This window comes from Pholis gunnellus (assembly GCF_910591455.1).
Source record: "Pholis gunnellus genome assembly, chromosome: 12".
Lineage (NCBI taxonomy): Eukaryota > Metazoa > Chordata > Actinopteri > Perciformes > Pholidae > Pholis > Pholis gunnellus.
In genome coordinates this window covers 3209405-3234092 of record NC_136539.1, presented here as the reverse complement: position 1 = coordinate 3234092, position 24688 = coordinate 3209405, and the positions used below count along the sequence as shown (strand labels likewise).

At 44.0% G+C, this 24688-nt stretch overlaps 4 protein-coding genes across 6 annotated transcripts in view; all 4 read left to right on the top strand.

The window, feature by feature from the left end:
* The window catches only part of LOC306704261 (collagen alpha-3(VI) chain-like), a 146869-nt gene that overhangs the window by 83167 nt on the left and 39014 nt on the right, over positions 1-24688 (top strand). The window lies entirely within an intron of this gene.
* Positions 179-7790, top strand: LOC306703978 (collagen alpha-3(VI) chain-like; the record flags this gene model as incomplete). The annotated part of the gene is made up of 16 exons (XM_079170188.1): positions 179-209; positions 441-985; positions 1159-1166; positions 1318-1662; positions 1822-1888; positions 2153-2726; positions 2988-3348; positions 3508-3574; positions 3839-4357; positions 4475-4478; positions 4674-5034; positions 5194-5260; positions 5525-6046; positions 6458-6505; positions 6863-6953; positions 7183-7790. 16 exons carry the CDS (start codon positions 179-181, stop codon positions 7788-7790), a joined length of 4218 nt encoding a protein of 1405 aa, XP_079026314.1.
* LOC306703977 (collagen alpha-3(VI) chain-like) lies at positions 8607-12848 on the top strand (the record flags this gene model as incomplete). The annotated part of the gene is made up of 4 exons (XM_079170187.1): positions 8607-8637; positions 8869-9404; positions 10581-11099; positions 12267-12848. The coding sequence occupies 4 exons, from the start codon at positions 8607-8609 to the stop codon at positions 12846-12848; spliced, it is 1668 nt and encodes a 555-aa protein (XP_079026313.1).
* Positions 13665-20520, top strand: LOC306703976 (collagen alpha-3(VI) chain-like; the record flags this gene model as incomplete). The annotated part of the gene is made up of 9 exons (XM_079170186.1): positions 13665-13695; positions 13927-14526; positions 14789-15375; positions 15648-16221; positions 16484-17070; positions 17343-17916; positions 18179-18772; positions 19012-19611; positions 19874-20520. 9 exons carry the CDS (start codon positions 13665-13667, stop codon positions 20518-20520), a joined length of 4794 nt encoding a protein of 1597 aa, XP_079026312.1.

The window sequence follows — 24688 nt, the reverse complement described above, 5'->3', positions numbered from 1 at the left end:
AGCCTCTGTTCTCAAACAGCAGGGCATCATTGTCATTGGCATTGGAACAAGGAGCTCCGACAGTGGAGAGCTGCGGAAAATATCATATGACCCTAATTACACTCTAACCGTGTCTGAGTTCACTGACCTCCCCAGTGTTCAAGAACAGCTCACCTCTCTAATGAGCACAGGGCTAGTGATGGCCACACCCATGATACCAACAGTAACTGGTAAGAACGTGACTGAATTTGCATTTCAAGATGATGGTAGTACGCAACTTGAACTGTATTAAAGTGTATTTCTTCAAGTTCAGGTCAGCCAGTGCAACTTTAACAAAACAGTTGAGCTTGGATTAATAGAGTACATTTGAAAACCTTGGGGTTGACTTTTATCATCTGACTTTTGTACGGTAAATATTTGAAACATGAACCTAAATACGTCTTAAATTCTATGTTTCCCAGTGGTGACAGAGCCAACAGGAAGAGATGTTGTATTCTTGTTGGATGGATCTGATGGTACTAGAACTGGATTCCCAGCTATGCAAGACTTTGTCCAAAGAGTAGTAGAGAGACTCAGTGTGGATGATAACAAAGACCGTGTCTCAGTGGTTCAGTACAGCAGAGATCCAGCTGTCCAGTTCTATTTGAACACATATGCGACAAAAGTCGAGATCCTTGACACTGTCAGAGGTTTGAGGCACAAAGGCGGAAGACCCCTCAACACTGGAGCAGCTCTCCAGTACTTGAGGAATAATGTCTTCACGGCCTCTGCCGGAAGCAGGCGCCTGGAAGGAGTTCCACAGGTCCTGATATTGCTAAGTGGTGGACGGTCTTCTGACAGTGTTGATGCACCAGCCTCTGCTCTCAAACAGCTGGGTGTCTTGACCTTTGCAATTGGAACTAAGGGGTCTGATAGCAGAGAACTGCAGAAGATATCCCACGATGACAATTCTGCTCTCTCTGTGTCTGATTTCACTGACCTTCAACGCATCCAACAGCAACTTCAGTCCTCCTTGGAGGCTTTGGTTATTGACGTCACCCCAGAATCAACAACTGTACTTGGTATGTAAACAGAAACAGCCTCTTACTGTCCTGAAAGGCAACTTGACTTGTTTCACCAACAGTGTGGTATATGAATCCAGTGAAATACCTTTTTAGCTCGCTGTTAATTTGTTAAAAGAGGTTATGGTTTGCTTCCTTACTATAAAAAATTAGAGAACGCAGGGCTTGTGCTTTTCAAAAAGTAGTTTCTAACCGTATGATTAGTACAAAAACTTACCTTTTGCAATAGTTTTAATTTTTTGTCTTCCTGTCTTCTCCCAGTTGACCCTACCCAAAGGGATATTGTTTTCCTTCTGGATGGTTCTGATGGCACAAGGAATGGCTTCCCTGCTATGCGTGATTTTGTTGAGAAAGTGGTAGAGAAACTCAATGTTGGAGAAAGCAAAGACCGTGTCTCTGTAGTCCAATACAGCAGAGATGCAGAGGTCCATTTCTATTTGAATACATACACCACAAAAGAAGATATTGTGGATTCAGTAAGAGGGCTGAGACACAGAGGAGGCAGACCCCTCAACACCGGGGCCGCCCTCCAATACGTCAGGGACAACGTCTTTACAAACATCGCCGGGAGTAGGAGCCTGCAAGGTGTTCCACAGATCATGATTCTACTAAATGGTGGAAGGTCTTTTGACAATATAGATATTCCAGCCTCTGTTCTCAAACAGCAGGGCATCATTGTCATTGGCATTGGAACAAGGAGCTCCGACAGTGGAGAGCTGCGGAAAATATCATATGACCCTAATTACACTCTAACCGTGTCTGAGTTCACTGACCTCCCCAGTGTTCAAGAACAGCTCACCTCTCTAATGAGCACAGGGCTAGTGATGGCCACACCCATGATACCAACAGTAACTGGTAAGAACGTGACTGAATTTGCATTTCAAGATGATGGTAGTACGCAACTTGAACTGTATTAAAGTGTATTTCTTCAAGTTCAGGTCAGCCAGTGCAACTTTAACAAAACAGTTGAGCTTGGATTAATAGAGTACATTTGAAAACCTTGGGGTTGACTTTTATCATCTGACTTTTGTACGGTAAATATTTGAAACATGAACCTAAATACGTCTTAAATTCTATGTTTCCCAGTGGTGACAGAGCCAACAGGAAGAGATGTTGTATTCTTGTTGGATGGATCTGATGGTACTAGAACTGGATTCCCAGCTATGCAAGACTTTGTCCAAAGAGTAGTAGAGAGACTCAGTGTGGATGATAACAAAGACCGTGTCTCAGTGGTTCAGTACAGCAGAGATCCAGCTGTCCAGTTCTATTTGAACACATATGCGACAAAAGTCGAGATCCTTGACACTGTCAGAGGTTTGAGGCACAAAGGCGGAAGACCCCTCAACACTGGAGCAGCTCTCCAGTACTTGAGGAATAATGTCTTCACGGCCTCTGCCGGAAGCAGGCGCCTGGAAGGAGTTCCACAGGTCCTGATATTGCTAAGTGGTGGACGGTCTTCTGACAGTGTTGATGCACCAGCCTCTGCTCTCAAACAGCTGGGTGTCTTGACCTTTGCAATTGGAACTAAGGGGTCTGATAGCAGAGAACTGCAGAAGATATCCCACGATGACAATTCTGCTCTCTCTGTGTCTGATTTCACTGACCTTCAACGCATCCAACAGCAACTTCAGTCCTCCTTGGAGGCTTTGGTTATTGACGTCACCCCAGAATCAACAACTGTACTTGGTATGTAAACAGGCACAGCCTCTTACTGTCCTGAAAGGCAACTTGACTTGTTTCACCAACAGTGTGGTATATGAGTCCAGTGAAATACCTTTTTAGCTCGCTGTTAATTTGTTGAAAGAGGTTATGGTTTGCTTCCTTACTATAAAAAATTAGAGAACGCAGGGCTTGTGCTTTTCAAAAAGTAGTTTCTAACTGTATGATTAGTACAAAAACTTACCTTTTGCAATAGTTTTAATTTTTTGTCTTCCTGTCTTCTCCCAGTTGACCCTACCCAAAGGGATATTGTTTTCCTTCTGGATGGTTCTGATGGCACAAGGAATGGCTTCCCTGCTATGCGTGATTTTGTTGAGAAAGTGGTAGAGAAACTCAATGTTGGAGAAAGCAAAGACCGTGTCTCTGTAGTCCAATACAGCAGAGATGCAGAGGTCCATTTCTATTTGAATACATACACCACAAAAGAAGATATTGTGGATTCAGTAAGAGGGCTGAGACACAGAGGAGGCAGACCCCTCAACACCGGGGCCGCCCTCCAATACGTCAGGGACAACGTCTTTACAAACATCGCCGGGAGTAGGAGCCTGCAAGGTGTTCCACAGATCATGATTCTACTAAATGGTGGAAGGTCTTTTGACAATATAGATATTCCAGCCTCTGTTCTCAAGCAGCAGGGCATCATTGTCATTAGCATTGGAACAAGGAGCTCCGACAGTGGAGAGCTGCGGAAAATATCATATGACCCTAATTACACTCTAACCGTGTCTGAGTTCACTGACCTCCCCAGTGTTCAAGAACAGCTCACCTCTCTAATGAGCACAAGGATAGTGATGGCCACACCCATGATACCAACAGTAACTGGTAAGAACGTGACTGAATTTGCATTTCAAGATGATGGTAGTACGCAACTTGAACTGTATTAAAGTGTATTTCTTCAAGTTCAGGTCAGCCAGTGCAACTTTAACAAAACAGTTGAGCTTGGATTAATAGAGTACATTTGAAAACCTTGGGTTTGACTTTTATCATCTGACTTTTGTACGGTAAATATTTGAAACATGAACCTAAATACGTCTTAAATTCTATGTTTCCCAGTGGTGACAGAGCCAACAGGAAGAGATGTTGTATTCTTGTTGGATGGATCTGATGGTACTAGAACTGGATTCCCAGCTATGCAAGACTTTGTCCAAAGAGTAGTAGAGAGACTCAGTGTGGATGATAACAAAGACCGTGTCTCAGTGGTTCAGTACAGCAGAGATCCAGCTGTCCAGTTCTATTTGAACACATATGCGACAAAAGTCGAGATCCTTGACACTGTCAGAGGTTTGAGGCACAAAGGCGGAAGACCCCTCAACACTGGAGCAGCTCTCCAGTACTTGAGGAATAATGTCTTCACGGCCTCTGCCGGAAGCAGGCGCCTGGAAGGAGTTCCACAGGTCCTGATATTGCTAAGTGGTGGACGGTCTTCTGACAGTGTTGATGCACCAGCCTCTGCTCTCAAACAGCTGGGTGTCTTGACCTTTGCAATTGGAACTAAGGGGTCTGATAGCAGAGAACTGCAGAAGATATCCCACGATGACAATTCTGCTCTCTCTGTGTCTGATTTCACTGACCTTCAACGCATCCAACAGCAACTTCAGTCCTCCTTGGAGGCTTTGGTTATTGACGTCACCCCAGAATCAACAACTGTACTTGGTATGTAAACAGAAACAGCCTCTTACTGTCCTGAAAGGCAACTTGACTTGTTTCACCAACAGTGTGGTATATGAGTCCAGTGAAATACCTTTTTAGCTCGCTGTTAATTTGTTAAAAGAGGTTATGGTTTGCTTCCTTACTATAAAAAATTAGAGAACGCAGGGCTTGTGCTTTTCAAAAAGTAGTTTCTAACCGTATGATTAGTACAAAAACTTACCTTTTGCAATAGTTTTAATTTTTTGTCTTCCTGTCTTCTCCCAGTTGACCCTACCCAAAGGGATATTGTTTTCCTTCTGGATGGTTCTGATGGCACAAGGAATGGCTTCCCTGCTATGCGTGATTTTGTTGAGAAAGTGGTAGAGAAACTCAATGTTGGAGAAAGCAAAGACCGTGTCTCTGTAGTCCAATACAGCAGAGATGCAGAGGTCCATTTCTATTTGAATACATACACCACAAAAGAAGATATTGTGGATTCAGTAAGAGGGCTGAGACACAGAGGAGGCAGACCCCTCAACACCGGGGCCGCCCTCCAATACGTCAGGGACAACGTCTTTACAAACATCGCTGGGAGTAGGAGCCTGCAAGGTGTTCCACAGATCATGATTCTACTAAATGGTGGAAGGTCTTTTGACAATATAGATATTCCAGCATCTGTTCTCAAGCAGCAGGGCATCATTGTCATTAGCATTGGAACAAGGAGCTCCGACAGTGGAGAGCTGCGGAAAATATCATATGACCCTAATTACACTCTAACCGTGTCTGAGTTCACTGACCTCCCCAGTGTTCAAGAACAGCTCACCTCTCTAATGAGCACAAGGATAGTGATGGCCACACCCATGATACCAACAGTAACTGGTAAGAACGTGACTGAATTTGCATTTCAAGATGATGGTAGTACGCAACTTGAGCTGTATTAAAGTGTATTTCTTCAAGTTCAGGTCAGCCAGTGCAACTTTAACAAAACAGTTGAGCTTGGATTAATAGAGTACATTTGAAAACCTTGGGGTTGACTTTTATCATCTGACTTTTGTACGGTAAATATTTGAAACATGAACCTAAATACGTCTTAAATTCTATGTTTCCCAGTGGTGACAGAGCCAACAGGAAGAGATGTTGTATTCTTGTTGGATGGATCTGATGGTACTAGAACTGGATTCCCAGCTATGCAAGACTTTGTCCAAAGAGTAGTAGAGAGACTCAGTGTGGATGATAACAAAGACCGTGTCTCAGTGGTTCAGTACAGCAGAGATCCAGCTGTCCAGTTCTATTTGAACACATATGCGACAAAAGTCGAGATCCTTGACACTGTCAGAGGTTTGAGGCACAAAGGCGGAAGACCCCTCAACACTGGAGCAGCTCTCCAGTACTTGAGGAATAATGTCTTCACGGCCTCTGCCGGAAGCAGGCGCCTGGAAGGAGTTCCACAGGTCCTGATATTGCTAAGTGGTGGACGGTCTTCTGACAGTGTTGATGCACCAGCCTCTGCTCTCAAACAGCTGGGTGTCTTGACCTTTGCAATTGGAACTAAGGGGTCTGATAGCAGAGAACTGCAGAAGATATCCCACGATGACAATTCTGCTCTCTCTGTGTCTGATTTCACTGACCTTCAACGCATCCAACAGCAACTTCAGTCCTCCTTGGAGGCTTTGGTTATTGACGTCACCCCAGAATCAACAACTGTACTTGGTATGTAAACAGAAACAGCCTCTTACTGTCCTGAAAGGCAACTTGACTTGTTTCACCAACAGTGTGGTATATGAATCCAGTGAAATACCTTTTTAGCTCGCTGTTAATTTGTTAAAAGAGGTTATGGTTTGCTTCCTTACTATAAAAAATTAGAGAACGCAGGGCTTGTGCTTTTCAAAAAGTAGTTTCTAACCGTATGATTAGTACAAAAACTTACCTTTTGCAATAGTTTTAATTTTTTGTCTTCCTGTCTTCTCCCAGTTGACCCTACCCAAAGGGATATTGTTTTCCTTCTGGATGGTTCTGATGGCACAAGGAATGGCTTCCCTGCTATGCGTGATTTTGTTGAGAAAGTGGTAGAGAAACTCAATGTTGGAGAAAGCAAAGACCGTGTCTCTGTAGTCCAATACAGCAGAGATGCAGAGGTCCATTTCTATTTGAATACATACACCACAAAAGAAGATATTGTGGATTCAGTAAGAGGGCTGAGACACAGAGGAGGCAGACCCCTCAACACCGGGGCCGCCCTCCAATACGTCAGGGACAACGTCTTTACAAACATCGCCGGGAGTAGGAGCCTGCAAGGTGTTCCACAGATCATGATTCTACTAAATGGTGGAAGGTCTTTTGACAATATAGATATTCCAGCCTCTGTTCTCAAGCAGCAGGGCATCATTGTCATTGGCATTGGAACAAGGAGCTCCGACAGTGGAGAGCTGCGGAAAATATCATATGACCCTAATTACACTCTAACCGTGTCTGAGTTCACTGACCTCCCCAGTGTTCAAGAACAGCTCACCTCTCTAATGAGCACAGGGCTAGTGATGGCCACACCCATGATACCAACAGTAACTGGTAAGAACGTGACTGAATTTGCATTTCAAGATGATGGTAGTACGCAACTTGAGCTGTATTAAAGTGTATTTCTTCAAGTTCAGGTCAGCCAGTGCAACTTTAACAAAACAGTTGAGCTTGGATTAATAGAGTACATTTGAAAACCTTGGGGTTGACTTTTATCATCTGACTTTTGTACGGTAAATATTTGAAACATGAACCTAAATACGTCTTAAATTCTGTTTCCCAGTGGTGACAGAGCCAACAGGAAGAGATGTTGTATTCTTGTTGGATGGATCTGATGGCACTAGAACTGGATTCCCAGCTATGCAAGACTTTGTCCAAAGAGTAGTAGAGAGACTCAGTGTGGATGATAACAAAGACCGTGTCTCAGTGGTTCAGTACAGCAGAGATCCAGCTGTCCAGTTCTATTTGAACACATATGCGACAAAAGTCGAGATCCTTGACACTGTCAGAGGTTTGAGGCACAAAGGCGGAAGACCCCTCAACACTGGAGCAGCTCTCCAGTACTTGAGGAATAATGTCTTCACGGCCTCTGCCGGAAGCAGGCGCCTGGAAGGAGTTCCACAGGTCCTGATATTGCTAAGTGGTGGACGGTCTTCTGACAGTGTTGATGCACCAGCCTCTGCTCTCAAACAGCTGGGTGTCTTGACCTTTGCAATTGGAACTAAGGGGTCTGATAGCAGAGAACTGCAGAAGATATCCCACGATGACAATTCTGCTCTCTCTGTGTCTGATTTCACTGACCTTCAACGCATCCAACAGCAACTTCAGTCCTCCTTGGAGGCTTTGGTTATTGACGTCACCCCAGAATCAACAACTGTACTTGGTATGTAAACAGAAACAGCCTCTTACTGTCCTGAAAGGCAACTTGACTTGTTTCACCAACAGTGTGGTATATGAGTCCAGTGAAATACCTTTTTAGCTCGCTGTTAATTTGTTGAAAGAGGTTATGGTTTGCTTCCTTACTATAAAAAATTAGAGAACGCAGGGCTTGTGCTTTTCAAAAAGTAGTTTCTAACCGTATGATTAGTACAAAAACTTACCTTTTGCAATAGTTTTAATTTTTTGTCTTCCTGTCTTCTCCCAGTTGACCCTACCCAAAGGGATATTGTTTTCCTTCTGGATGGTTCTGATGGCACAAGGAATGGCTTCCCTGCTATGCGTGATTTTGTTGAGAAAGTGGTAGAGAAACTCAATGTTGGAGAAAGCAAAGACCGTGTCTCTGTAGTCCAATACAGCAGAGATGCAGAGGTCCATTTCTATTTGAATACATACACCACAAAAGAAGATATTGTGGATTCAGTAAGAGGGCTGAGACACAGAGGAGGCAGACCCCTCAACACCGGGGCCGCCCTCCAATACGTCAGGGACAACGTCTTTACAAACATCGCCGGGAGTAGGAGCCTGCAAGGTGTTCCACAGATCATGATTCTACTAAATGGTGGAAGGTCTTTTGACAATATAGATATTCCAGCCTCTGTTCTCAAACAGCAGGGCATCATTGTCATTGGCATTGGAACAAGGAGCTCCGACAGTGGAGAGCTGCGGAAAATATCATATGACCCTAATTACACTCTAACCGTGTCTGAGTTCACTGACCTCCCCAGTGTTCAAGAACAGCTCACCTCTCTAATGAGCACAGGGCTAGTGATGGCCACACCCATGATACCAACAGTAACTGGTAAGAACGTGACTGAATTTGCATTTCAAGATGATGGTAGTACGCAACTTGAGCTGTATTAAAGTGTATTTCTTCAAGTTCAGGTCAGCCAGTGCAACTTTAACAAAACAGTTGAGCTTGGATTAATAGAGTACATTTGAAAACCTTGGGGTTGACTTTTATCATCTGACTTTTGTACGGTAAATATTTGAAACATGAACCTAAATACGTCTTAAATTCTATGTTTCCCAGTGGTGACAGAGCCAACAGGAAGAGATGTTGTATTCTTGTTGGATGGATCTGATGGTACTAGAACTGGATTCCCAGCTATGCAAGACTTTGTCCAAAGAGTAGTAGAGAGACTCAGTGTGGATGATAACAAAGACCGTGTCTCAGTGGTTCAGTACAGCAGAGATCCAGCTGTCCAGTTCTATTTGAACACATATGCGACAAAAGTCGAGATCCTTGACACTGTCAGAGGTTTGAGGCACAAAGGCGGAAGACCCCTCAACACTGGAGCAGCTCTCCAGTACTTGAGGAATAATGTCTTCACGGCCTCTGCCGGAAGCAGGCGCCTGGAAGGAGTTCCACAGGTCCTGATATTGCTAAGTGGTGGACGGTCTTCTGACAGTGTTGATGCACCAGCCTCTGCTCTCAAACAGCTGGGTGTCTTGACCTTTGCAATTGGAACTAAGGGGTCTGATAGCAGAGAACTGCAGAAGATATCCCACGATGACAATTCTGCTCTCTCTGTGTCTGATTTCACTGACCTTCAACGCATCCAACAGCAACTTCAGTCCTCCTTGGAGGCTTTGGTTATTGACGTCACCCCAGAATCAACAACTGTACTTGGTATGTAAACAGAAACAGCCTCTTACTGTCCTGAAAGGCAACTTGACTTGTTTCACCAACAGTGTGGTATATGAGTCCAGTGAAATACCTTTTTAGCTCGCTGTTAATTTGTTAAAAGAGGTTATGGTTTGCTTCCTTACTATAAAAAATTAGAGAACGCAGGGCTTGTGCTTTTCAAAAAGTAGTTTCTAACCGTATGATTAGTACAAAAACTTACCTTTTGCAATAGTTTTAATTTTTTGTCTTCCTGTCTTCTCCCAGTTGACCCTACCCAAAGGGATATTGTTTTCCTTCTGGATGGTTCTGATGGCACAAGGAATGGCTTCCCTGCTATGCGTGATTTTGTTGAGAAAGTGGTAGAGAAACTCAATGTTGGAGAAAGCAAAGACCGTGTCTCTGTAGTCCAATACAGCAGAGATGCAGAGGTCCATTTCTATTTGAATACATACACCACAAAAGAAGATATTGTGGATTCAGTAAGAGGGCTGAGACACAGAGGAGGCAGACCCCTCAACACCGGGGCCGCCCTCCAATACGTCAGGGACAACGTCTTTACAAACATCGCCGGGAGTAGGAGCCTGCAAGGTGTTCCACAGATCATGATTCTACTAAATGGTGGAAGGTCTTTTGACAATATAGATATTCCAGCCTCTGTTCTCAAGCAGCAGGGCATCATTGTCATTAGCATTGGAACAAGGAGCTCCGACAGTGGAGAGCTGCGGAAAATATCATATGACCCTAATTACACTCTAACCGTGTCTGAGTTCACTGACCTCCCCAGTGTTCAAGAACAGCTCACCTCTCTAATGAGCACAAGGATAGTGATGGCCACACCCATGATACCAACAGTAACTGGTAAGAACGTGACTGAATTTGCATTTCAAGATGATGGTAGTACGCAACTTGAACTGTATTAAAGTGTATTTCTTCAAGTTCAGGTCAGCCAGTGCAACTTTAACAAAACAGTTGAGCTTGGATTAATAGAGTACATTTGAAAACCTTGGGTTTGACTTTTATCATCTGACTTTTGTACGGTAAATATTTGAAACATGAACCTAAATACGTCTTAAATTCTATGTTTCCCAGTGGTGACAGAGCCAACAGGAAGAGATGTTGTATTCTTGTTGGATGGATCTGATGGTACTAGAACTGGATTCCCAGCTATGCAAGACTTTGTCCAAAGAGTAGTAGAGAGACTCAGTGTGGATGATAACAAAGACCGTGTCTCAGTGGTTCAGTACAGCAGAGATCCAGCTGTCCAGTTCTATTTGAACACATATGCGACAAAAGTCAAGATCCTTGACACTGTCAGAGGTTTGAGGCACAAAGGCGGAAGACCCCTCAACACTGGAGCAGCTCTCCAGTACTTGAGGAATAATGTCTTCACGGCCTCTGCCGGAAGCAGGCGCCTGGAAGGAGTTCCTCAGGTCCTGATATTGCTAAGTGGTGGACGGTCTTCTGACAGTGTTGATGCACCAGCCTCTGCTCTCAAACAGCTGGGTGTCTTGACCTTTGCAATTGGAACTAAGGGGTCTGATAGCAGAGAACTGCAGAAGATATCCCACGATGACAATTCTGCTCTCTCTGTGTCTGATTTCACTGACCTTCAACGCATCCAACAGCAACTTCAGTCCTCCTTGGAGGCTTTGGTTATTGACGTCACCCCAGAATCAACAACTGTACTTGGTATGTAAACAGAAACAGCCTCTTACTGTCCTGAAAGGCAACTTGACTTGTTTCACCAACAGTGTGGTATATGAGTCCAGTGAAATACCTTTTTAGCTCGCTGTTAATTTGTTAAAAGAGGTTATGGTTTGCTTCCTTACTATAAAAAATTAGAGAACGCAGGGCTTGTGCTTTTCAAAAAGTAGTTTCTAACCGTATGATTAGTACAAAAACTTACCTTTTGCAATAGTTTTAATTTTTTGTCTTCCTGTCTTCTCCCAGTTGACCCTACCCAAAGGGATATTGTTTTCCTTCTGGATGGTTCTGATGGCACAAGGAATGGCTTCCCTGCTATGCGTGATTTTGTTGAGAAAGTGGTAGAGAAACTCAATGTTGGAGAAAGCAAAGACCGTGTCTCTGTAGTCCAATACAGCAGAGATGCAGAGGTCCATTTCTATTTGAATACATACACCACAAAAGAAGATATTGTGGATTCAGTAAGAGGGCTGAGACACAGAGGAGGCAGACCCCTCAACACCGGGGCCGCCCTCCAATACGTCAGGGACAACGTCTTTACAAACATCGCCGGGAGTAGGAGCCTGCAAGGTGTTCCACAGATCATGATTCTACTAAATGGTGGAAGGTCTTTTGACAATATAGATATTCCAGCCTCTGTTCTCAAGCAGCAGGGCATCATTGTCATTGGCATTGGAACAAGGAGCTCCGACAGTGGAGAGCTGCGGAAAATATCATATGACCCTAATTACACTCTAACCGTGTCTGAGTTCACTGACCTCCCCAGTGTTCAAGAACAGCTCACCTCTCTAATGAGCACAGGGCTAGTGATGGCCACACCCATGATACCAACAGTAACTGGTAAGAACGTGACTGAATTTGCATTTCAAGATGATGGTAGTACGCAACTTGAACTGTATTAAAGTGTATTTCTTCAAGTTCAGGTCAGCCAGTACAACTTTAACAAAACAGTTGAGCTTGGATTAATAGAGTACATTTGAAAACCTTGGGGTTGACTTTTATCATCTGACTTTTGTACGGTAAATATTTGAAACATGAACCTAAATACGTCTTAAATTCTATGTTTCCCAGTGGTGACAGAGCCAACAGGAAGAGATGTTGTATTCTTGTTGGATGGATCTGATGGTACTAGAACTGGATTCCCAGCTATGCAAGACTTTGTCCAAAGAGTAGTAGAGAGACTCAGTGTGGATGATAACAAAGACCGTGTCTCAGTGGTTCAGTACAGCAGAGATCCAGCTGTCCAGTTCTATTTGAACACATATGCGACAAAAGTCGAGATCCTTGACACTGTCAGAGGTTTGAGGCACAAAGGCGGAAGACCCCTCAACACTGGAGCAGCTCTCCAGTACTTGAGGAATAATGTCTTCACGGCCTCTGCCGGAAGCAGGCGCCTGGAAGGAGTTCCACAGGTCCTGATATTGCTAAGTGGTGGACGGTCTTCTGACAGTGTTGATGCACCAGCCTCTGCTCTCAAACAGCTGGGTGTCTTGACCTTTGCAATTGGAACTAAGGGGTCTGATAGCAGAGAACTGCAGAAGATATCCCACGATGACAATTCTGCTCTCTCTGTGTCTGATTTCACTGACCTTCAACGCATCCAACAGCAACTTCAGTCCTCCTTGGAGGCTTTGGTTATTGACGTCACCCCAGAATCAACAACTGTACTTGGTATGTAAACAGAAACAGCCTCTTACTGTCCTGAAAGGCAACTTGACTTGTTTCACCAACAGTGTGGTATATGAGTCCAGTGAAATACCTTTTTAGCTCGCTGTTAATTTGTTGAAAGAGGTCATGGTTTGCTTCCTTACTCTAAAAAAATAAAGAACGCAGGGCTTGTGCTTTTCAAAAAGTAGTTTCTAACCGTATGATTAGTACAAAAACTTACCTTTTGCAATAGTTTTAATTTTTTGTCTTCCTGTCTTCTCCCAGTTGACCCTACCCAAAGGGATATTGTTTTCCTTCTGGATGGTTCTGATGGCACAAGGAATGGCTTCCCTGCTATGCGTGATTTTGTTGAGAAAGTGGTAGAGAAACTCAATGTTGGAGAAAGCAAAGACCGTGTCTCTGTAGTCCAATACAGCAGAGATGCAGAGGTCCATTTCTATTTGAATACATACACCACAAAAGAAGATATTGTGGATTCAGTAAGAGGGCTGAGACACAGAGGAGGCAGACCCCTCAACACCGGGGCCGCCCTCCAATACGTCAGGGACAACGTCTTTACAAACATCGCCGGGAGTAGGAGCCTGCAAGGTGTTCCACAGATCATGATTCTACTAAATGGTGGAAGGTCTTTTGACAATATAGATATTCCAGCCTCTGTTCTCAAACAGCAGGGCATCATTGTCATTGGCATTGGAACAAGGAGCTCCGACAGTGGAGAGCTGCGGAAAATATCATATGACCCTAATTACACTCTAACCGTGTCTGAGTTCACTGACCTCCCCAGTGTTCAAGAACAGCTCACCTCTCTAATGAGCACAGGGCTAGTGATGGCCACACCCATGATACCAACAGTAACTGGTAAGAACGTGACTGAATTTGCATTTCAAGATGATGGTAGTACGCAACTTGAACTGTATTAAAGTGTATTTCTTCAAGTTCAGGTCAGCCAGTGCAACTTTAACAAAACAGTTGAGCTTGGATTAATAGAGTACATTTGAAAACCTTGGGTTTGACTTTTATCATCTGACTTTTGTACGGTAAAAATTTGAAACATGAACCTAAATACGTCTTAAATTGTATGTTTCCCAGTGGTGACACAGCCAACAGGAAGAGATGTTGTATTCTTGTTGGATGGATCTGATGGTACTAGAACTGGATTCCCAGCTATGCAAGACTTTGTCCAAAGAGTAGTAGAGAGACTCAGTGTGGATGATAACAAAGACCGTGTCTCAGTGGTTCAGTACAGCAGAGATCCAGCTGTCCAGTTCTATTTGAACAGATATGCGACAAAAGTCGAGATCCTTGACACTGTCAGAGGTTTGAGGCACAAAGGCGGAATACCCCTCAACACTGGAGCAGCTCTCCAGTACTTGAGGGATACCGTCTTCACGGCCTCTGCTGGAAGCAGGCGCCTGGAAGGAGTTCCACAAGTCCTGATTTTGTTAAGTGGGAAAGGGTCTTCTGACAGTATTGATGCAGCAGCCTCTGCTCTCAAACAGCTGGGTGTCTTGACCTTTGCAATTGGAACCAGAAGCTCTGATAGCAGAGAACTGCGGAAGATATCCCACAATGCCAATTCTGCTCTATCTGTTTCTGAATTCACTGACCTTCCCCATATCCTACAGCAACTTCAGTCCTCCTTGGAGGCTGTGGTTATTGACATCACCCCTGAACCCCCAACTGTACTCGGTATGTTGACAAGCACTTCCTAATGCTGGCCAGAAAATCTACCTGACTTGTTTCGCCTACAGAGAGGGAAATAAATCAAGTGCAATACCTGTTTAGCTCCACGTGTGGTTTAAAATAGAGGCAGTGCTGTTCTTTCCCACTGTATAACATTGGCGTAGGCAGTGCTAGTTACTTTAAATAAAATACCTCACCACTTTAAGATTGGTCCAGGAGCTTACTTTTTACAAATATTTTTATTTTTTGTCTTTCTGTCTTTACTTAGTTGAAACTGCCAAAAAAGATATCGTATTCCTTCTGGATGGTTCTAATAGCACAAGGAATGGCTTCCCTGCCATGCGTGATTTTGTTGAGAAAGTGGTTGAGAAACTCAATGTGGGAGAAAACAAAGACCGTGTCTCTGTAGTCCAGTACAGCAGAGATACAGAGGTCCATTTCTATCTGAAAACATTCACAACAAGAGAGGATATTGTGGATTCCATCAGAGGGCTGAGACCCAGAGGAGGCGGTCCCCTCAACACCGGTTCTGCTCTACAATACGTCAGCGATAATGTATTTACAAACTCCTCCGGGAGTAGGCGCCTGCAAGGTGTTCCACAGATGTTGATCTTGCTAAAGGGTGGAAGGTCTTTTGACAATGTAGATACCCCAGCCTCTGCTCTTAAACAGCAGGGCATCTTTGTGATTGGCATTGGAACAAGGAGCTCTGACAGTGGAGAGCTGCAGAAAATATCATATGACCCTAATTTTGCTCTGTCAGTGTCTGAGTTCACTGACATCCAGAATGTCCAAGAACAGCTCCTCTCTCTAATAAGCACAGCGCTACTGAGGGCCACACCCTTGACTCCAACAGTAACTGGTGAGAAAGTGACAGATTTTTACATTCCAAGATCATGGTGTGACGCAATATGAACTGTATTAAAGTGTATTACAGAAAGTCAAGTTCAGCAAGTCAATTTTTGCCAAAATAGTCGTGCCAGTATTAATAGAGCTAATCTTGTAAACCTTGAGGTTAACTTTCATCATGAGACGTTTTTCACGGAAAACTTTTGACACATGAAATAACTACAGACATTTTTTCAATTGTATGTTCCCCAGTGGAGAGACAGACAAAGGGAAGGGATGTTGTTTTCTTGTTGGATGGATCTAATGGCACTAGAACTGGATTCCCAGCTATGCAAGACTTTGTCCAAAGAGTAATTGAAAGACTGAGCGTGGATGATAACACAGACCGTGTCTCAGTTGTTCAGTACAGCAGAGATCCCGCTGTCCAGTTCTATCTGAACAGGTACACAACAAAAAGGGAGATCCTTGACACTGTCAGAGATTTGAGGCACATAGGTGGAATACCCCTCAACACTGGAGCAGCTCTCCAGTACGTGAGGGATACTGTCTTCACTCCCTCTGCCGGAAGCAGGCGCCTGGAAGGAGTTCCACAAGTCCTGATTTTGTTAAGTGGGAAAGGGTCTTCTGACAGTATTGATGCAGCAGCCTCTGCTCTCAAACAGCTGGGTGTCTTGACCTTTGCAATTGGAACCAGAAGCTCTGATAGCAGAGAACTGCGGAAGATATCCCACAATGCCAATTCTGCTCTATCTGTTTCTGAATTCACTGACCTTCCCCATATCCTACAGCAACTTCAGTCCTCCTTGGAGGCTGTGGTTATTGACATCACCCCTGAACCCCCAACTGTACTCGGTATGTTGACAAGCACTTCCTAATGCTGGCCAGAAAATCTACCTGACTTGTTTCGCCTACAGAGAGGGAAATAAATCAAGTGCAATACCTGTTTAGCTCCACGTGTGGTTTAAAATAGAGGCAGTGCTGTTCTTTCCCACTGTATAACATTGGCGTAGGCAGTGCTAGTTACTTTAAATAAAATACCTCACCACTTTAAGATTGGTCCAGGAGCTTACTTTTTACAAATATTTTTATTTTTTGTCTTTCTGTCTTTACTTAGTTGAAACTGCCAAAAAAGATATCGTATTCCTTCTGGATGGTTCTAATAGCACAAGGAATGGCTTCCCTGCCATGCGTGATTTTGTTGAGAAAGTGGTTGAGAAACTCAATGTGGGAGAAAACAAAGACCGTGTCTCTGTAGTCCAGTACAGCAGAGATACAGAGGTCCATTTCTATCTGAAAACATTCACAACAAGAGAGGATATTGTGGATTCCATCAGAGGGCTGAGACCCAGAGGAGGCGGTCCCCTCAACACCGGTTCTGCTCTACAATACGTCAGCGATAATGTATTTACAAACTCCTCCGGGAGTAGGCGCCTGCAAGGTGTTCCACAGATGTTGATCTTGCTAAAGGGTGGAAGGTCTTTTGACAATGTAGATACCCCAGCCTCTGCTCTTAAACAGCAGGGCATCTTTGTGATTGGCATTGGAACAAGGAGCTCTGACAGTGGAGAGCTGCAGAAAATATCATATGACCCTAATTTTGCTCTGTCAGTGTCTGAGTTCACTGACATCCAGAATGTCCAAGAACAGCTCCTCTCTCTAATAAGCACAGCGCTACTGAGGGCCACACCCTTGACTCCAACAGTAACTGGTGAGAAAGTGACAGATTTTTACATTCCAAGATCATGGTGTGACGCAATATGAACTGTATTAAAGTGTATTACAGAAAGTCAAGTTCAGCAAGTCAATTTTTGCCAAAATAGTCGTGCCAGTATTAATAGAGCTAATCTTGTAAACCTTGAGGTTAACTTTCATCATAAGACGTTTTTCACGGAAAACGTTTGACACATGAAATAACTACAGACATTTTTTCAATTGTATGTTCCCCAGTGGAGAGACAGACAAAGGGAAGGGATGTTGTTTTCTTGTTGGATGGATCTAATGGTACTAGAACTGGATTCCCAGCTATGCAAGACTTTGTCCAAAGAGTAATAGAAAGACTGAGCGTGGATGATAACACAGACCGTGTCTCAGTGGTTCAGTACAGCAGAGATCCCGCTGTCCAGTTCTATCTGAACAGGTACACAACAAAAAGGGAGATCCTTGACACTGTCAGAGATTTGAGGCACATAGGTGGAATACCCCTCAACACTGGAGCAGCTCTCCAGTACGTGAGGGATACTGTCTTCACTCCCTCTGCCGGAAGCAGGCGCCTGGAAGGAGTTCCACAAGTCCTGATTTTGTTAAGTGGGAAAGGGTCTTCTGACAGTATTGATGCAGCAGCCTCTGCTCTCAAACAGCTGGGTGTCTTGACCTTTGCAATTGGAACCAGAAGCTCTGATAGCAGAGAACTGCGGAAGATATCCCACAATGCCAATTCTGCTCTATCTGTTTCTGAATTCACTGACCTTCCCCATATCCTACAGCAACTTCAGTCCTCCTTGGAGGCTGTGGTTATTGACATCACCCCTGAACCCCCAACTGTACTCGGTATGTTGACAAGCACTTCCTAATGCTGGCCAGAAAATCTACCTGACTTGTTTCGCCTACAGAGAGGGAAATAAATCAAGTGCAATACCTGTTTAGCTCCACGTGTGGTTTAAAATAGAGGCAGTGCTGTTCTTTCCCACTGTATAACATTGGCGTAGGCAGTGCTAGTTACTTTAAATAAAATACCTCACCACTTTAAGATTGGTCCAGGAGCTTACTTTTTACAAATATTTTTATTTTTTGTCTTTCTGTCTTTACTTAGTTGAAACTGCCAAAAAAGATATCGTATTCCTTCTGGATGGTTCTAATAGCACAAGGAATGGCTTCCCTGCCATGCGTGATTTTGTTGAGAAAGTGGTTGAGAAACTCAATGTGGGAGAAAACAAAGACCGTGTCTCTGTAGTCCAGTACAGCAGAGATACAGAGGTCCATTTCTATCTGAAAACATTCACAACAAGAGAGGATATTGTGGATTCCATCAGAGGGCTGAGACCCAGAGGAGGCGGTCCCCTCAACACCGGTTCTGCTCTACAATACGTCAGCGATAATGTATTTACAAACTCCTCCGGGAGTAGGCGCCTGCAAGGTGTTCCACAGATGTTGATCTTGCTAAAGGGTGGAAGGTCTTTTGACAATGTAGATACCCCAGCCTCTGCTCTTAAACAGCAGGGCATCTTTGTGATTGGCATTGGAACAAGGAGCTCTGACAGTGGAGAGCTGCAGAAAATATCATATGACCCTAATTTTGCTCTGTCAGTGTCTGAGTTCACTGACATCCAGAATGTCCAAGAACAGCTCCTCTCTCTAATAAGCACAGCGCTACTGAGGGCCACACCCTTGACTCCAACAGTAACTGGTGAGAAAGTGACAGATTTTTACATTCCAAGATCATGGTGTGACGCAATATGAACTGTATTAAAGTGTATTACAGAAAGTCAAGTTCAGCAAGTCAATTTTTGCCAAAATAGTCGTGCCAGTATTAATAGAGCTAATCTTGTAAACCTTGAGGTTAACTTTCATCATAAGACGTTTTTCACGGAAAACTTTTGACACATGAAATAACTACAGACATTTTTTCAATTGTATGTTCCCCAGTGGAGAGACAGACAAAGGGAAGGGATGTTGTTTTCTTGTTGGATGGATCTAATGGTACTAGAACTGGATTCCCAGCTATGCAAGACTTTGTCCAAAGAGTAATTGAAAGACTGAGCGTGGATGATAACACAGACCGTGTCTCAGTGGTTCAGTACAGCAGAGATCCCGCTGTCCAGTTCTATCTGAACAGGTACACAACAAAAAGGGAGATCCTTGACACTGTCAGAGATTTGAGGCACATAGGTGGAATACCCCTCAACACTGGAGCAGCTCTCCAGTACGTGAGGGATACTGTCTTCACTCCCTCTGCCGGAAGCAGGCGCCTGGAAGGAGTTCCACAAGTCCTGATTTTGTTAAGTGGGAAAGGGTCTTCTGACAGTATTGATGCAGCAGCCTCTGCTCTCAAACAGCTGGGTGTCTTGACCTTTGCAATTGGAACCAGAAGCTCTGATAGCAGAGAACTGCGGAAGATATCCCACAATGCCAATTCTGCTCTATCTGTTTCTGAATTCACTGACCTTCCCCATATCCTACAGCAACTTCAGTCCTCCTTGGAGGCTGTGGTTATTGACATCACCCCTGAACCCCCAACTGTACTCGGTATGTTGACAAGCACTTCCTAATGCTGGCCAGAAAATCTACCTGACTTGTTTCGCCTACAGAGAGGGAAATAAATCAAGTGCAATACCTGTTTAGCTCCACGTGTGGTTTAAAATAGAGGCAGTGCTGTTCTTTCCCACTGTATAACATTGGCGTAGGCAGTGCTAGTTACTTTAAATAAAATACCTCACCACTTTAAGATTGGTCCAGGAGCTTACTTTTTACAAATATTTTTATTTTTTGTCTTTCTGTCTTTACTTAGTTGAAACTGCCAAAAAAGATATCGTATTCCTTCTGGATGGTTCTAATAGCACAAGGAATGGCTTCCCTGCCATGCGTGATTTTGTTGAGAAAGTGGTTGAGAAACTCAATGTGGGAGAAAACAAAGACCGTGTCTCTGTAGTCCAGTACAGCAGAGATACAGAGGTCCATTTCTATCTGAAAACATTCACAACAAGAGAGGATATTGTGGATTCCATCAGAGGGCTGAGACCCAGAGGAGGCGGTCCCCTCAACACCGGTTCTGCTCTACAATACGTCAGCGATAATGTATTTACAAACTCCTCCGGGAGTAGGCGCCTGCAAGGTGTTCCACAGATGTTGATCTTGCTAAAGGGTGGAAGGTCTTTTGACAATGTAGATACCCCAGCCTCTGCTCTTAAACAGCAGGGCATCTTTGTGATTGGCATTGGAACAAGGAGCTCTGACAGTGGAGAGCTGCAGAAAATATCATATGACCCTAATTTTGCTCTGTCAGTGTCTGAGTTCACTGACATCCAGAATGTCCAAGAACAGCTCCTCTCTCTAATAAGCACAGCGCTACTGAGGGCCACACCCTTGACTCCAACAGTAACTGGTGAGAAAGTGACAGATTTTTACATTCCAAGATCATGGTGTGACGCAATATGAACTGTATTAAAGTGTATTACAGAAAGTCAAGTTCAGCAAGTCAATGTTTGCCAAAATAGTCGTGCCAGTATTAATAGAGCTAATCTTGTAAACCTTGAGGTTAACTTTCATCATAAGACGTTTTTCACAGAAAACTTTTGACACATGAAATAACTACAGACATTTTTTCAATTGTATGTTCCCCAGTGGAGAGACAGACAAAGGGAAGGGATGTTGTTTTCTTGTTGGATGGATCTAATGGTACTAGAACTGGATTCCCAGCTATGCAAGACTTTGTCCAAAGAGTAATTGAAAGACTGAGCGTGGATGATAACACAGACCGTGTCTCAGTGGTTCAGTACAGCAGAGATCCCGCTGTCCAGTTCTATCTGAACAGGTACACAACAAAAAGGGAGATCCTTGACACTGTCAGAGATTTGAGGCACATAGGTGGTATACCCCTCAACACTGGAGCAGCTCTCCAGTACGTGAGGGATACTGTCTTCACTCCCTCTGCCGGAAGCAGGCGCCTGGAAGGAGTTCCACAAGTCCTGATTTTGTTAAGTGGGAAAGGGTCTTCTGACAGTATTGATGCAGCAGCCTCTGCTCTCAAACAGCTGGGTGTCTTGACCTTTGCAATTGGAACCAGAAGCTCTGATAGCAGAGAACTGCGGAAGATATCCCACAATGCCAATTCTGCTCTATCTGTTTCTGAATTCACTGACCTTCCCCATATCCTACAGCAACTTCAGTCCTCCTTGGAGGCTGTGGTTATTGACATCACCCATGAACCCCCAACTGTACTCGGTATGTTGACAAGAACTTCCTAATGCTGGCCAGAAAATCTACCTGACTTGTTTCGCCTACAGAGAGGGAAATAAATCAAGTGCAATACCTGTTTAGCTCCACGTGTGGTTTAAAATAGAGGCAGTGCTGTTCTTTCCCACTGTATAACATTGGCGTAGGCAGTGCTAGTTACTTTAAATAAAATACCTCACCACTTTAAGATTGGTCCAGGAGCTTACTTTTTACAAATATTTTTATTTTTTGTCTTTCTGTCTTTACTTAGTTGAAACTGCCAAAAAAGATATCGTATTCCTTCTGGATGGTTCTAATAGCACAAGGAATGGCTTCCCTGCCATGCGTGATTTTGTTGAGAAAGTGGTTGAGAAACTCAATGTGGGAGAAAACAAAGACCGTGTCTCTGTAGTCCAGTACAGCAGAGATACAGAGGTCCATTTCTATCTGAAAACATTCACAACAAGAGAGGATATTGTGGATTCCATCAGAGGGCTGAGACCCAGAGGAGGCGGTCCCCTCAACACCGGTTCTGCTCTACAATACGTCAGCGATAATGTATTTACAAACTCCTCCGGGAGTAGGCGCCTGCAAGGTGTTCCACAGATGTTGATCTTGCTAAAGGGTGGAAGGTCTTTTGACAATGTAGATACCCCAGCCTCTGCTCTTAAACAGCAGGGCATCTTTGTGATTGGCATTGGAACAAGGAGCTCTGACAGTGGAGAGCTGCAGAAAATATCATATGACCCTAATTTTGCTCTGTCAGTGTCTGAGTTCACTGACATCCAGAATGTCCAAGAACAGCTCCTCTCTCTAATAAGCACAGCGCTACTGAGGGCCACACCCTTGACTCCAACAGTAACTGGTGAGAAAGTGACAGATTTTTACATTCCAAGATCATGGTGTGACGCAATATGAACTGTATTAAAGTGTATTACAGAAAGTCAAGTTCAGCAAGTCAATGTTTGCCAAAATAGTCGTGCCAGTATTAATAGAGCTAATCTTGTAAACCTTGAGGTTAACTTTCATCATAAGACGTTTTTCACAGAAAACTTTTGACACATGAAATAACTACAGACATTTTTTCAATTGTATGTTCCCCAGTGGAGAGACAGACAAAGGGAAGGGATGTTGTTTTCTTGTTGGATGGATCTAATGGTACTAGAACTGGATTCCCAGCTATGCAAGACTTTGTCCAAAGAGTAATTGAAAGACTGAGCGTGGATGATAACACAGACCGTGTCTCAGTGGTTCAGTACAGCAGAGATCCCGCTGTCCAGTTCTATCTGAACAGGTACACAACAAAAAGGGAGATCCTTGACACTGTCAGAGATTTGAGGCACATAGGTGGAATACCCCTCAACACTGGAGCAGCTCTCCAGTACGTGAGGGATACTGTCTTCACTCCCTCTGCCGGAAGCAGGCGCCTGGAAGGAGTTCCACAAGTCCTGATTTTGTTAAGTGGGAAAGGGTCTTCTGACAGTATTGATGCAGCAGCCTCTGCTCTCAAACAGCTGGGTGTCTTGACCTTTGCAATTGGAACCAGAAGCTCTGATAGCAGAGAACTGCGGAAGATATCCCACAATGCCAATTCTGCTCTATCTGTTTCTGAATTCACTGACCTTCCCCATATCCTACAGCAACTTCAGTCCTCCTTGGAGGCTGTGGTTATTGACATCACCCCTGAACCCCCAACTGTACTCGGTATGTTGACAAGCACTTCCTAATGCTGGCCAGAAAATCTACCTGACTTGTTTCGCCTACAGAGAGGGAAATAAATCAAGTGCAATACCTGTTTAGCTCCACGTGTGGTTTAAAATAGAGGCAGTGCTGTTCTTTCCCACTGTATAACATTGGCGTAGGCAGTGCTAGTTACTTTAAATAAAATACCTCACCACTTTAAGATTGGTCCAGGAGCTTACTTTTTACAAATATTTTTATTTTTTGTCTTTCTGTCTTTACTTAGTTGAAACTGCCAAAAAAGATATCGTATTCCTTCTGGATGGTTCTAATAGCACAAGGAATGGCTTCCCTGCCATGCGTGATTTTGTTGAGAAAGTGGTTGAGAAACTCAATGTGGGAGAAAACAAAGACCGTGTCTCTGTAGTCCAGTACAGCAGAGATACAGAGGTCCATTTCTATCTGAAAACATTCACAACAAGAGAGGATATTGTGGATTCCATCAGAGGGCTGAGACCCAGAGGAGGCGGTCCCCTCAACACCGGTTCTGCTCTACAATACGTCAGCGATAATGTATTTACAAACTCCTCCGGGAGTAGGCGCCTGCAAGGTGTTCCACAGATGTTGATCTTGCTAAAGGGTGGAAGGTCTTTTGACAATGTAGATACCCCAGCCTCTGCTCTTAAACAGCAGGGCATCTTTGTGATTGGCATTGGAACAAGGAGCTCTGACAGTGGAGAGCTGCAGAAAATATCATATGACCCTAATTTTGCTCTGTCAGTGTCTGAGTTCACTGACATCCAGAATGTCCAAGAACAGCTCCTCTCTCTAATAAGCACAGCGCTACTGAGGGCCACACCCTTGACTCCAACAGTAACTGGTGAGAAAGTGACAGATTTTTACATTCCAAGATCATGGTGTGACGCAATATGAACTGTATTAAAGTGTATTACAGAAAGTCAAGTTCAGCAAGTCAATTTTTGCCAAAATAGTCGTGCCAGTATTAATAGAGCTAATCTTGTAAACCTTGAGGTTAACTTTCATCATGAGACGTTTTTCACGGAAAACTTTTGACACATGAAATAACTACAGACATTTTTTCAATTGTATGTTCCCCAGTGGAGAGACAGACAAAGGGAAGGGATGTTGTTTTCTTGTTGGATGGATCTAATGGCACTAGAACTGGATTCCCAGCTATGCAAGACTTTGTCCAAAGAGTAATTGAAAGACTGAGCGTGGATGATAACACAGACCGTGTCTCAGTTGTTCAGTACAGCAGAGATCCCGCTGTCCAGTTCTATCTGAACAGGTACACAACAAAAAGGGAGATCCTTGACACTGTCAGAGATTTGAGGCACATAGGTGGAATACCCCTCAACACTGGAGCAGCTCTCCAGTACGTGAGGGATACTGTCTTCACTCCCTCTGCCGGAAGCAGGCGCCTGGAAGGAGTTCCACAAGTCCTGATTTTGTTAAGTGGGAAAGGGTCTTCTGACAGTATTGATGCAGCAGCCTCTGCTCTCAAACAGCTGGGTGTCTTGACCTTTGCAATTGGAACCAGAAGCTCTGATAGCAGAGAACTGCGGAAGATATCCCACAATGCCAATTCTGCTCTATCTGTTTCTGAATTCACTGACCTTCCCCATATCCTACAGCAACTTCAGTCCTCCTTGGAGGCTGTGGTTATTGACATCACCCCTGAACCCCCAAC